This window comes from Xiphias gladius, chromosome 7, assembly GCF_016859285.1.
Source record: "Xiphias gladius isolate SHS-SW01 ecotype Sanya breed wild chromosome 7, ASM1685928v1, whole genome shotgun sequence".
In the NCBI taxonomy this organism is placed as follows: Eukaryota; Metazoa; Chordata; class Actinopteri; order Istiophoriformes; family Xiphiidae; genus Xiphias; species Xiphias gladius.
This window is the reverse complement of record NC_053406.1, coordinates 3,670,879-3,685,437: the sequence shown is the minus strand read 5'-3', so window position 1 is coordinate 3,685,437 and position 14,559 is coordinate 3,670,879. Positions and strand designations below refer to the sequence as shown.

The 14,559-nt window shown below is 41.7% G+C and overlaps 1 protein-coding gene across 21 annotated transcripts in view; it reads left to right on the top strand.

The window, feature by feature from the left end:
- Window positions 1-14,559, top strand: part of phldb1b (pleckstrin homology-like domain, family B, member 1b) — a 116,010-nt gene that overhangs the window by 99,248 nt on the left and 2,203 nt on the right. For 13 of the 21 annotated variants that reach the window (XM_040130837.1, XM_040130832.1, XM_040130835.1 and 10 more), the window contains 10 exons: window positions 514-675; window positions 3,169-3,309; window positions 4,421-4,537; window positions 4,722-4,827; window positions 6,007-6,051; window positions 7,244-7,586; window positions 9,311-9,401; window positions 10,187-10,333; window positions 10,815-11,034; window positions 13,687-13,772. In XM_040130837.1, coding sequence (XP_039986771.1) covers window positions 514-675; window positions 3,169-3,309; window positions 4,421-4,537; window positions 4,722-4,827; window positions 6,007-6,051; window positions 7,244-7,586; window positions 9,311-9,401; window positions 10,187-10,333; window positions 10,815-11,034; window positions 13,687-13,772 — 1,458 coding nt within the window. The remainder of the gene's footprint in view (window positions 1-513; window positions 676-3,168; window positions 3,310-4,420; window positions 4,538-4,721; window positions 4,828-6,006; window positions 6,052-7,243; window positions 7,587-9,310; window positions 9,402-10,186; window positions 10,334-10,814; window positions 11,035-13,686; window positions 13,773-14,559) is intronic. The other 8 variants (XM_040130850.1, XM_040130831.1, XM_040130834.1 and 5 more) reach the window with 5 other exon arrangements.

Sequence of the window (14,559 nt, the reverse complement as noted above, 5' to 3'; positions counted from 1 at the left end):
TTTAAATGAGGAACTATTTGACCAGTTTTTGACTGATTCCCAGTGAGAGCCAGCTCTAGTTACATGTGAGTAAAACCCAGGATAAAAATGAATATATGAAAAGTGATTTATACCTGTCTGGATTTTGATCAAAATGTCACAAATTAAGAAATTAGAGACTTCCCGGAGACAAAAGTGTAATATTGATCTGTACAATATTATCAAAGTAACACTTGCAGCATGTTAGAGGTGAATGATATGACAAGAGGCCAGTGTTGGCTCCGATATAACCCTGTTGTCGATTGCGTGTATTGTGTTACCTTATGCTATGTGTTTTAATCCATTCAGTGTTTCCTTTCACACCCTCCTTCCCTCACACCTTCATGATGCAAAAGGTCACTAAGTGTACTCGATATGTTTCCCACCTGCTGCCTGTCTTGCTGATGTGTCTGTCTTCACTCCCGTCTCCCTCTCTCTCCTTCTCTACCGGTGTGTGTGTGTGTGTGTGTGTGTGTGTGTGTTTCCTCTGGGAAGGAGTATGTGACGGTGGGCCAGTTAAGTCAGATGTATGGGATGCCAAAAGTGGAATCGTCCCCTACCTCCCCGCTTCGCCAGCCCCTGCAATCTGGAGCAGTAGACCCTGCCTTCTCCTGCCACCCCTCACCTCATGGCTCCTCCCTATCTCTCTCTGTGGAGGTGTGTGCTGTCCTTCCCTATTCTCCTCCTGCTAAGAACCTGTGTGCTTGCACTTGTTTGAGGGCATAAGGCAGTAGTTTCTAAAACACAGCTATGTCTGCTTACAAGGCTGTGACCAAAGGATTTTTTTCATTGTTTTATTTGAGTATTTTCTGGAGGTAAATTATGCAGCAGCTCACACGAATTGAAGCAAAGATTAGTGGAAATTTTGAAAAATGGAACATAAAGTGGTGTAGCTGAAAAGAGATTGTTCATCATCTGACCCCTCAGACAGATCTGAGGGGTCGCAAGATGTGTGTGGGTCCCGACCCCTAGGTTGGGAGTTGTAAGGTACCCAGATATTTTTGACTTATCAAAGCTGGAAAAACCACAGTCGCAACCTGTAATATCAGTGATGGCTCTGTTCCACCAAATGTCCGACGAATACCAAACCCCCGGACCTGGCTCACATAGATGGAATGCAGCCTTCATTAATATTATTAATTAAACCTGTGCCTTCCCTGCTTTGACATGACACAGTGTCTGCTGTGAAGAAGGTCTGTTCTAGTACCTCATCAAGATGGTGTTCCCGGACAAATTGAAATGAAGAATGCAAATGCCTTAAACTAAATACAATGAAAATTACAGCATCTGTGTTTCCCAAATTCATACTACCAATCATTTCTATACAGGGTGTACTGCATACTTATTGTCATATTATACGTTGTAGCAGTTAGTATACAAAGACTCTGCGTACTTAACAGCTTTATACTAACAGAAAATGATAAGAAGCAGGCATCATGAGGCGTCAGTCAAACTGACTTTGGAAAGTCAATTAAACTTCACAAAGCTAAGACAAAATATTTGTCTAAAGATTTTAGACTTATTCTATGTTTTCCAAAATCTCTCTGGGGCTGTTTCACCATTGACAACAAATTCTTTTAATGTTTGCAGTTGTTGAGAATAGTTTGCATTAAAAATTGACTGTACTTGGTATGCTAACTGTCTGCTTTAAGTATAGTTTATTTCGTCATTTGTTCATTATGAACGCACCACACACTCAAAACGTGCTCAGAATTAGTACTGTATGTCGTATGAATTTGGGACACCACTAAAGTCAGCATACCTTGGCCTGGAAACATAGCGTCCCCTCTTTGGGCCAGTCAGCGGAGTTTTGAAAAGGCAGCATCAGACGGATACAGAATTCATGGAAACCTTGCTGTAATCCATTCACACTATCTGAGGGATTAGATGAAAGAATGGATCGGTCCTACATTTCTTAACTTCATCCCTTAGTTCTGAATAGGTTTGCCTAAATCCTATTCTGTACATCCCGACAGAAAATACCCCAGATCCCAACAGATTTTTTTGTTGGGCTGTTGTTGTTGTTTCCAGGAGAGTAAACTAACGCTTAAATGAGACAACCCTCCCCCTTTTTTCTTCTAATTGTCGCCATCCTTTGTATAACTGTCCCTTGCTTCACTGTCCATTTACTCCTCCCACCCTCATACAAAAAAGGAAATTTATTTACCTGCAGATGAAGTCAGTGTGTATTGCTTTAAGTGTTACAGGTTAACATTAGGCTTTTTACTGTCATCACTGAAGCCCATGAAGACTCTAAACCCTGCGATGGTTCTGGATTTGTCATAGTCTGGATCTGTTACTGTCTGTCATACAACAGGTTGGCCTGAAGTCCCAGACCCCCATTGTTTTCAAAGATCTGCTCAAAGTCGCTCACATTCATACTCCTGATTTTACTTATGTAGACCATCATATGAAATATCATGTGTATTTCCCCACTCACTGCCTCTGTATCTTAAAATTAGCTTGTTGTGCCCGAACTGAGTTTGAATAAATCACTTTTACCTCCTCATTTCCACTTGCAGCAATGGAAAAAATGAGGACGGTTTTATTTAACATGGCGATTAAGCTGCTCGTGTCAGCAACTGCTGTATTATGAAGGCAGCATGGCTCAGTCTGCTGTTAAAATGTGATTTTTCATAACAGTTGAGATGTAACAGACAGTGGGTGCCTGTGACTGTGGTTAAAAACCGCAGCAATAATGGCAGCAAGAGAACAAGAATAAATATAGTGTTATTCTTTAAGAGCCTGTCAATTCTAAACCATAGAGATTCTGTAGGTATTGGGGTCAAAGGAAAGCTGAAGTGAAGTAAAACATAAAATTAGCGGAAAACTTTAATGTTGCTGTGAGAAATTGGGTCATTGCAGCAGAATCACAGAATTAAAATACAGACGTGGAAAATAGAGATCTAGCAGCTGGAGGGTAAAAAGCATAATGCAGCTGACAACAATAATGTGTTGCAGATATTTAATTTCCAAAGTATAAAAAAACCTTAATTACAGTTTTTGAGAGTGTATAAAACAAATGTTTCTACCCTCTTCCTACTGTCTTTGAATGCTTTCTAATCTTTTCTTGTCTTCTCTTCTTTTTTCCTTTCTCTCCTCCCCTCCACCCTCTCTTCTGTGCTGCCGCTCCCCCTGTGTGCTCTCCAGTACCAGTCTGAGGGCAGCAGGTCTCACCTGCGCAAGCTAGATTTAGAGCAGTGGTACCAGGAGCTGATGGCTGACTCCAGCCAGCTATGTCCTCCCCCTCTGCCAGCCAAGTCTCTCTCAGGCCGCAGGCCCGTGCTGCAGGTAGAGGGCCTCCCTTCTTCTTTCCCCTTCTTTTTTTCCACTCACCCTTTTGCTGTTTCTGTGTGCTGTAATGCCCGTGCCAACCTTCGGCCTGCTGCTTATTGACTCACATCCAGAGAAGATGGTTCTGTGTTTGTATGTGGTTGTGTCAAAGGGAGAGAGGAAAACAGCACTTTTTCATGCCAGGGGTTTAATCATGCTGCATTCACATCAGATGAAAAAGTTTGCATTGACAGCGTTTCCCCTTAAAGATTCCTGAAAACTGCTAGAAAACACAGTTAACCTCACCTTTCAAATAGTGTACATAATGACTAACTGTCATTATGTACAAAGAGAGTTTCAGTCTGACTAATGAAAACAAGCTGAATTCATATATTACTTTATGAACACAGTTTAACACACTTTATAGTGAAATTATAGGTCACAGTTGTGTGCTGGAGCTTTTTGATAGTGACTTGAATTTCAGTGTTTGCATTGGAGTAAAACATGGAGCCATTTTATTCGCTTAAGGTTGGAATAAAGCTGAGAGTAACAGTCTGCAGCAGAAGTCCACAAAATACTTCAATCACTGCTTTAAATGAATTAAAATGTGTGAACGCTTTGAAGACAATCCTTTAAACTCCACAAAAAGTCCACACAGAACTTATAGTACATGAATACAGCATTAGCTTCTGTGGCCTGATCAGAGATATTCAGTGAAAGGGACTGGGATGCTATTCCACGTGTGTGTGTGTGTTGTGTTGTGTTGTGTTGTGTTGTGTTGTGTTGTGTTGTGTATATTAACCCACATTTTAACTCATGTATTGTCTGTTGGCACTGATATTTTTCATACAGGCTTTGATACTGAAATAAATGATTTTTTTTTTTTTTTTTTTTTTTTTTGTCATTCCAGCATTTTATTTACTGTGACTACATCAGTGATCAGAAGTACTCGCAGCATAACGCAAATCCTGCTTTTAACCATGATTTTCCCTCAGGTGCTTGCAACTCATCCATGGTGGATTTCAGTTGTACTTCTAACATCGTTCTAACATCACATGGGTTGGTCTCAACACACATTATCAGCAGTTCCTAATCTCGACACCTTCATCCTGTCTGCTTCCTCCCTCAGGTGTTCCGCTCCAAGCTGGACACTGATCCAGGTCTTTCTCTTCATCAGCCTAAATCGGGCTCTGCATCTCCTCATCAGCACGGAGCAGCAACACTTGGACGCAACACAAGCTCCAAGGTAGACCGGCTGTTCATTTTCAACAGCTGTAGTGGTGGGGCCATCAACCTCTAATCAAGTCTTAAACCTTCATCTTCTTTGAGAATGTCAGCCGCAGTTCTACAATCCAGATTATAATTTAAACCCAATATGAACCTGTTTTTGACATTAAGTTCAGATACTCTCTCTGCTCCCTCTGACCCAGCAGAGCCCCCTGCTGGTGGCCAACAGCACTGGCAGCCTGCCCAGGAACCTTGCTGCAACCCTGCAGGACATCGAGACCAAGAGACAGCTGGCTCTGCAGCAGAAAGGTAACTGAGCTGACCTGCTCTGCCACTGAGTTTCACTTTACAGAAAATCAACGCTCCTTAGCACTGAAACATTCACGAAGCAGTCTTCATACTCATGTAATAATTCAGTAGCAACTATCTGAACACTACACCGATGTCCTACATTGTTTACTCATTAATGGTAAATGATTTGTTACAAATAATTACAGCATGAATTTAATGAGGATAAATCAGTCATTGATACAGCGACATAGTGGTTCCCAACCAGGGGGTTAGGACCTCCCAAGGGGTTGCACGAAAAGTCTGAGGTGTCGCAAGACAACAGGATAGGAAAGTGGAGAAAAAAGAAACCATTTCCTGCAGTTTTTTTTTTTTTTTTTTTTCAGCTGGTCTTTAATCTCTCTGGGTTTTTTTTTCTTGGTCAATTTTACATCTTCGAGCCTGTAAAGAATACTCAGTCACTTTTGGACTTAGTGGTAAAAGTATGCAATGTGTGCACACGCAGTTGCTGAAAATTTGACGGACAGAGACATCGCTTCATTTTAAGGTCGTCACAAGCCGAAAAGGTTTTGAACAACGGATCTACGTTAAGCATGGGTTAAAATACTAACTATTCCTTAGAGCTTAACACGTATTAATTTTATTGATACAGCACAATACACACAATGTAACTTAATGTGCATTACATAAAGAAGAAGACAGAGAAAACAAACAACAGCCTCAACAGCAGATGTTCACAAGACTTAAGAGCACATATAAAAGTTCTATTTGCATGTGAGAAGTGATTAGACTTTTAGTAAAGCACTAAAGATAAAACAGTGCTATAACACTTTCTAATAAAGAGTAAATGCTGTAATAGACAAAGTAATCATCCGTTAATAGACATTCAGTAGTGATTAGTGCCACACCATGTTCTCATTAACTTGTTGGTTATTGTTGAGTGTTACGCTTCTCGTCTTCACTGAGCTGTTTTGTATGTGTGTGTGACATTAGTGCAGTTGTAGAGAGGACGGCGTTCCTCCTGCGTCAGTGCCGTTTGACTACATGGATCCGAGCAAAGCAGTCTGGTGTTTTAGCTCAGCTGGCGGCCACCCACGGGTGCTGGGCTAGAAATAGGAGCTGGTCACACTTGTCAGCGTCTGCAGTTCGGGTTTTCCTCACGTCTGTGAATTTGTCTCTTTCTGTGCTGTTGCACCACAGAGCCCCAGGCCTCCAGACAGAACACCGTTGAGGAAAGCTCAGCAGGTAGATGGATCACCGTGTCCAGGAGCTGATAATTTTCTTATGTTTTTCTTCATTTTGTCCAGCGGGAGCCATCCTGTTTTTTCATCTACTGTCTCTTCATAAGTCACGTGCAGTGTCTGAAACTAACCGTTTTGTCTCCTGCCAAGGCTCAACAAACAAAATTGCCGTGAATAATCTCTTGTTCAGCCTGCCTGTTTTATTGCTTGAATCACTGAAAAATGGGCAAATTCACTTGCAGAGTTTTAATTCATTCATTCAAATGTAATTAAAGATAGCACGTGGAAAGGTTTACCATTCAAACAGCAGAGAAGCAGAGATTGAGATGCCATCACTTTGCACAGAGCAGCGTAACAGACAGCCACTCAGCAGCCTGTCTTTACATTTCAATATAAAGACCAAAGACTGTATAAATCTAAAAAAAAAAATCAAGTGTTATCCAAAAGCTAAATCAGTCTGGCAGGTTACTTCTGTGGATTTCTCCATCAAAGGTAGCATTTACCAGAACCTGACACTTGGCGGCTGTTAATTTCAGACCCTGTCTCCACGTAACCCTCCTCTCTTTATCCTCATCCCTCCGTCTCTTCCATCTGTGGTGTGATTAATTCTTCTCCCCAGAAGATTTCTTTTCATGTTTTCTTTTATCTATAACATTGAACACTCTTTCTTCATCCATCAATCTTCTATGAATGTTCCTGCTAGTGGAGAATAAATCTTGCATGTTCAGTGTTCGCTGCGTTCCTCCGTTTGGAGTTCCCTACCTGGGCACCTCTTTCCAAATGTATCCACCAAATATCAGGTGCACAGCAGCATGGATTTGATCTGTGAGAAGTTCGATAGATACCTGTACTTAACTTTCGCTCCAACTTTGTGGTGGTAGGACTTTTTTGGTTTTGAAAATGATCTTCAAGCTTGTGATTCTAAGAGAGCACATACTTGTATGTGTGGTGCATGGTTTATGGTCTTGTAGTTTGTGGGCTGGTGCTGGCGATGGTTGTACATTTCGTAGGTCTTCAGCTTTAGACGCTTGGGATACTCTACAGCCAGCTTGTTGGTTTCTGTCGGAAACAAATGGGCCTCTGCTGACTCGTTGATGGTGTTGCTTGCGGGGTTCAAGTTCAGTCACTGAACCATCTGCTATCTCAGATCATAATCAGAAAAATCCACTGATCAGATCCCACCCTCCTCCCTCCAGGTCAGCAGGTGATCGAAGAGCAGCGTCGTCGTCTGGCCGAGCTCAAACAGAGAGCGGCAGCCGAGGCTCAGTGCCAGTGGGAAGCACTCCACGGCTCTCAGCCCCACCTCCTGACTGCGTCTTCCTCATCGCCCTCCTACTCCCCCGTCATGGCCTACAGCCCCACACTGAGCCACAGCTCTGTAGGCCCCCCTCCGCTGGTTCACCACTCCATCCTGCACCACCAGCCACCTTCAGCCGGAGAGCAGCCCTACGACACACTGAGCCTGGAGAGCTCCGACAGCATGGACACCAGTGTGTCCACGGGGAACAACTCGGCCTGCTCGCCAGATAACATGTCCAGGTACGACACAGGAAAAGACAAACGCAGTCGTGGCCAAAGTATACTGACAAAGACAGGCTACTATTGACCATTTTTCCAGAGAACTCATTGTCATCCTTTGATAACATGAATCTGATTTAATATGGCTGATTACATAAGCATCATAGAGTTGATCAGTACTACTCAGACGGTATAAAAGAATATGTTATAGAGGAGTGACATGGGTAAAGGTGCCAGGTGTTTGGAAATCAACCTATGATAAAGACAAAACAGCTGCACATTGACTGAAACTCAAAGATTTACTGTGTGAATATTTACTGGTTTTCTTTTTCTTCTGTGACAGTTAACTGAATATCTTTAGGTTTTGGTTCTGTTAGTTGAGCACAACGAGACGTTTGAAGATGTTGCTTTGGGCTCTGGGAACTTATTATGGATATTTTTCATTACTTTTTGAAATCTTAGAGAGTAAACTATTTATAAGCATCCTATTAGTTGCTAATATATTTACAAAATTTGACTGTTAGCACCTTCATATCAAGCTACTGAATGAAGAACTAAAATCAGAGCCAGACAAGCGCGCGCACACACACACACACACACACACACACACACACACACACACACACACACACACACACACACACACACACACACACACACACACACACACACACACACACACAGACAAATGCAATCACAAGAGACACACAGCTAACCCCCAGACTCCCAGGCTGCTCTCCACCAGTTAAAGTCTTTATCCACAGGTTGGCTAATTTGGAGACCATCTGTTCATGTGACTTATTGCAACAATGTTCAACACAGCAGGTTCTCAGCAGCACGCGTTTTTCCGATTTCCTTTATAGCTCTCAAGAGTCAAATTCCAAAAACTATTAATACTACGGTTTTTTTGTTTTTTTTGTTCTATAATGAACAGTGGAGACAGGAGGGGAGGAGGAAATGGTAAAGGTTTTGGCAAAGACACACTGACTGTTTCATAGCAGTATATCAGTAACTTGAGGTGGATTTTGGTATTATTTTTTAATATAGCGGTTGTTGTTCTACTTCTTAACAATAGATATCAATATTCACCCTCTCTACCTCATCCCCTAACTTTTCCCTCTTTACTTGGGTATGTTAAAATGTTTCCGTCTGTGAAATGAATTATAGCTACATGTGAGTGGCTTACAAATTTAGATCATGTAATGTACACGTTATGAGCTGTTAGGAAATACTACATATTTACAAATGGGATTTAAAGCCATAGGACCCGTCATTAAAGAGCTCCTGTGTTATAATGAGAATTAGGGACTTGGGAAAATACACGAGACATCGTTATGTTGATGAACAGAGACGGACAGAAGATGTCTATATTTCATCATATTTCCACATGTAGATCCTCACAGCACAATAACTTTTTCTTTTTTTTTTCCCAACCATTTAGCAGCTAGAAGTACTTATCCACTGCAGCTACACAAACTCCGTTATAACTTTGAAAGTAGGATCAGACTCACGGAAGCAAACCAACACATCAGGCTGATGTTGGCCTTCTTTCTAAGATCTGGTCTAATCAGTGTCAGACACCACTGATGCACAGCACATGACAAAGGTAGAGAGGACCCATGTTGTACAACTGAACAACACTGCACCTGATGTTGACGGGAAGCTTCAAATGTTAGTATCTTAGAATCAGTTTGAATGCAGATGAACGTTTTGTGGTAACTGTTGTTGTTGTTGTCTGACATCAGTGTCGGAGGAGTGGACACGCTGAAGATTGAGGAGATGGAGAAAATGCTGAAGGAGGCACAGCTGGAGAAAGCCAGACTTATTGAATCGCGGGTAAGACACAACGTCAGAAGACATGCGCTACGGCATCAGACTGTGATTATCCTGAATCCATACATAGTTACCGATGAGAGGTCTTGCAGTGTTCCTGTCAATAGTTTTGAACTGAGTAGCATGTTGAAAAATAAAGGTTCATGACAGCAACTCAGTCCTTTCATTCATTTTTATTGGCCTCTTTGTTTCAAATGTCTTCATCTCTTTGTGCCTTGATGAAGAGGTTTAGTGCGAAGTACAAAGGCCAATAAAGACGATCCAATCAATATTCTGGTCTGAAACTTTGTCTCCCACATTTCTTGTGTTAACTTTTATCTCTTCTTTTTTTATCTTCTCTCCTTACCATCCATCCACGGGGTTGCTCTTTTTCAGTTTTTCCACTATATGTATACAGCTTCTTTTTAAAAGTTATATTTATGAAGACAATGTGGGAGATTTAAGCCAGAATGCCACTGTTTTGGCCTGGTTTGAGAGCATGTATTAACACACTTGTCTCCCTTGATAAATACTCTCAAACAGGAGTAAATGCTCCAGGATTGTATTTGATTATCACAAAGCTCATGCACACCAAAAAGTCTTATTTAAAGGATGTCAGTGTCAAGATTTCCTTTACCTGAACAACGTCTGTGGACAGTGTGAGTTTATAGGCAGGTCTTGGCTGAAAAAAAAATTACATAAATGCATGAATGAGAGTCTGAGTTCTGGTTGGAAAAAAAATAGCATGCCTGCCCTGCAAACTCCTTCCATAGATCAAAAAAATATTTAATGAAAGCACTCTCCTCCAGGAACGAGAGAGCCTGGCTCGCCGTCAGATGCTGGAGGAGGAGAGGAGGAGAAGGGAGGAGGCGGAGAAAAGACTGCAGGATGAAACTTTCCACCGGCAGCAGCTAGTGGAGAAAGAGGTCAAGATGAGGTCCAAGAACTTCTCTCAGGTCAGTAAAATGAGACATAATTGAGTCTGCATGGTAGAAAGGTATAAAATTACTCCACCTGCCTGCTGAAAACATGGCAGGGCTTCACAGATGTGGGCTCCTGAAGGCAGATACCTTGGTGTTTTTAGACTGGCATATGGCATAGGTTGTGCCAGTGTTCAATATAATTACTTTCCAAAATTCCAATATTTTTAGTATTCAGAATTGAAAAACATAAGAATCAGCCGTCAGACCATTCCAGGACACTAAACCTTTGCATAGAGACAAGGTTGCAAAAGTACAACATATACGTTAATGTTGATCATTTCACTGAATTAGTAACCATTCAAACTGTGTCATCCTATTAGAGGTGTACTGGCTCACATCTGAACCAATGCTGCCCCGTCTCATCATGACAGTGGACCCTCCTTGCTGTACTTGCCGTTTATCCTCCTGTGTTTTTCGTCTGATTTTTTTTTTTTTTTTTCTCTCTTCGATCCAGGCCCGTCCTATGACTCGCTACCTGCCCATTAGGAAGGAGGAGTTCGACCTGCGCTCGCACGTCGAGTCGTCGGGCCACAGTGTGGATACCTGCTACCACGTCATCCTCACTGAGAAGATGTGCAAGGGCTACCTGGTCAAGATGGGAGGCAAGATCAAGTCCTGGAAGAAACGCTGGTTCGTCTTCGACCGCCTCAAAAGGACCCTGTCCTACTATGTTGGTAAGCTGAGTTAAGACACGAGACTTTTGTTTTTATTTGGTTTCCGCGCTAGCGTGGTGTTCCTGCTCTGTACGCCTCAGAGTAGGCACATGCTCAGATGCACCATCAGGCTCTTGAAGCAGTCCGATAGATTTTCCCTGGCTGCTAGCATTCTTTTGACAGTCTCTGAGATCCTCATCATGACATTCTGTGACAACGGGTAATTCGACCATTTGATAGATGATTCCGTCTGTGGTTAGTCTCTCCGACAAATTTTTACTGGTCAGGAATTTTGTCTGTGGCAGAAAAATACATTACATGGACTTTTTGGGTAGACTAACTCCAAAACACAGACTGTCAGATTTGAAGAAACTTAGCAATACTAAGGCTACAAACAACCCATAATGCAGCACTCTCTGGGAGCTGATGTTAAACCACTACTCCCTCTATTATAAAAACAAAAACATAAATTACTAATTTTGATATTAATCAAATATTAGCTAACCCTACCTTTTCAAGTGTGATTTCAAGAAAATTATGTTGTCTTACATTCAGGCCAGTATGATAAATGTTGCACGTGATTGGGTGCGAGTTTGAAAACACACACACACACACACACACACACACACGGTAATGGCTCTTCTGCTTTGTAACTCAGACTTTTTATCTGAGTGGAGACACATTTTCCTCTGCCAGTGTAGCTAGACAAACTACGAATTCAACGAATGTAATGAGTTTTTACCAGCAGGCTAAGTCTAGTTTATCAAACCTGGCTGCTGGTCTCTGTGTTTCATATGAGGGAGAATATTTAGCAGTAACAGTTTACTACATGTTAGTGAGATGGAGATGGGATGTGGCAGCTGTATAGGTATTATACTCCGATCAGCCACAACATTAAAACTAGCTACTGGTTTGGGAGAGAGAGAGAGATATATATCCACAAACACACACACATATTATATATATATATACACACACACACACACACATAATACAGTACATGTGTACATGTGTATACATGTACACATGTACTGGGTGTATATACATATATATAAAAATATACTTATAGTGTTAAAAGTAAATGCTCCTATGAGTGTTTTATTATATTATATATTATATTATATTATTGGATTGTTAATACTGATGCTGTAACATGTAAATAGCATTTTATTGTTATAGTTGGTTGAGTCGCTGGAGCTGATACTAACTACTTTATGTCCTCTGAGGTGCTTCAATCTACCACATTGCATCATATTGTATAAGATCATCATCTGTTTTGTATGTAAAATCTTAATCTGTAACGTAACTAGTAACTAAAGCCATCAGGTAAACGTAATGGAGTAAAAAGTTCGATGTTTCTCTCTGAACTGTAGTGGAGTTGAAGTAGAAAGTAGCATGAAATGGAAATATTCAAATTTGGAATGAGGAACTTCATTTCCGTGAATCAAATTGGTTTTACATTCCACCACTGACGACATTAGATTGTAAGGTGTTCCTGGTCATCTGTCCACCCTGTGTTACTAGCGGTAATGCAACACAATGCGATGCATCGAGTTCCTGTATGTTAGAAGATTTTGTCGGGGGGAAACCCCCCGGGGTTATTTTGTATGGCAGCAGTCAGCCACATACCGAGACAAAACATTATACCCACTATATGGAAAGATCAGAGGTTACAAATGGAAAATGGTTGCAATACACCCAGCATTTAGTATGCAAAGTGGCAGAAATTTCCTGCCATGGTTGAGTGACAGTCGGAACGTGCGCTCTCCGGACCTGGAGCGGGTGTAGTATCTAGTGCGCGCGGTCGTCTCATTTGATCTTGCGCTGCGAGCTCTGGGACACTTGTTTGCTCTCAAGCCTTTGAAGTCCTCAGGAGGCTCCACTTAAAGCTGCTTAAAGCATACCTTGCTGAAAGCGAGCCGGGGTGAAGAGGCGCACTGAGATTGCTTCGGCAGTAGTTGAAATGCGCACGGCGCAGTGCTCTCTGAGGACGCCGGGTGAGATGCATTGCTTGCCCTTGTCTCTTGACCTTGAACAGTGAGTAACAAGAGGTGACGAGCATAAGTCATGAGTGCCGCTAATTCAAGTAAATCAACCCCAACTGCAACAAGCAGAATTTTTGGTCATTTAGATGCCAGCCAAATGAGATGCAAATGCAGGGTTATTTGAATGCTAAAGAGGTCATTAGCAGATAATAGCTGCGTATTAAAAGGAAAGCGTTATTCCTCGAAATGAAGCGCTGCGCTTCTACCTACTACTCTTAAGTTGGCTTGTGGAGTGTTTGTGCCTGGAGGTAGAGAGGGGTGTTGAGTTCCCTACCGGTTCCTTACTGCAGTTCTGCAGTGGCTGATGAAACAAACTGCAATGATGTACCAGAGTAGCGTAAGAATGCAGTCAAGTCTGAAAATACAATGAGAGCACCATTGGTTTGAAAAAAGGGAAAAAGTGCTGTGCTTGTCGTTTTCCATCCATCATCACAAACCATAAATTGCTCATGATCAAAGTTTGATTTCTTTTTTTTTTTTTGTAATGACCGTATCGCATGTCTTCCCTGCCGTTGCTCTAGGTGATATGGAAGTGAAGCGCTTATGGCTTGTCTAGCCAAGGAAATCAGTTGTCAATATATTCTAGTCTTTGACTACGTTATCTACCACATTATTTTTCTTCCCACAGATAAACATGAGACCAAACTGAAGGGTGTGATCTACTTCCAGGCAATTGAAGAGGTCTATTATGATCACCTTCGCAGTGCCACAAAGGTATGTTTTGAATGAAGTCTGAAAAGAATGATTGGTTCTCAGCTGTTTCACAGTTTCTTTATTTTCATCCTACAGTTTTTTTATTCTTTATTTTGCTTTCTTTTCTCCCTGTTTGTGCCTTTACTTTGGCCGGCTGCTGTCACAGAAGGGATTTTTCAACTTGAATATGACCAGTGTATGTATCCATGCTCTCCATTCACCCGTCTAACCCCACTGCTCCACGTTTATCCAGACTGTTTGTGGTCATTAGAGAAGTAGAAGGTCAAGGGCTAACGATGTGTGGTTATGAAATGCATTTAGGGAGCAGAAATCTGAAATAAACAGAAACTACACTGGTTTGATTCATGTTATATTCATTGCTAATCCTGCTTGATCCCTCTGTCTATCCCAGTGATCCCAGTCCAAACCAGTGGAGTGGTTAGAAAAGCTTGAGCTTCCTTATTCATACGCTTCTAGTCTGGCAGAGGAAAATATCCTTACTCTGTTTTTAATAACCGTTCATTTTTGAATGAAAATCAAGATAAGGTCGATACTTCCCTACTTTTTGTCCAAATGTCAGCTCCTTCAGGGGTGCTCCCTGCTAGACTTGAGCCCGACAAATCTTGTCTTTTTTTTTTTTTACTTTCTCCAACATAAGGCTGAGGTGCCTGCCTGCGTGTGTGTGTGTGTGTTTGATGATCTGCCGTAATGCAGATCACTCTGACTAACTGCTTGGCTCTGATCCACTCTGAAACTTTGATTTTCCTTGCCACTTCCAATGTCACATTACAGAGAGAAAAAAACTTGA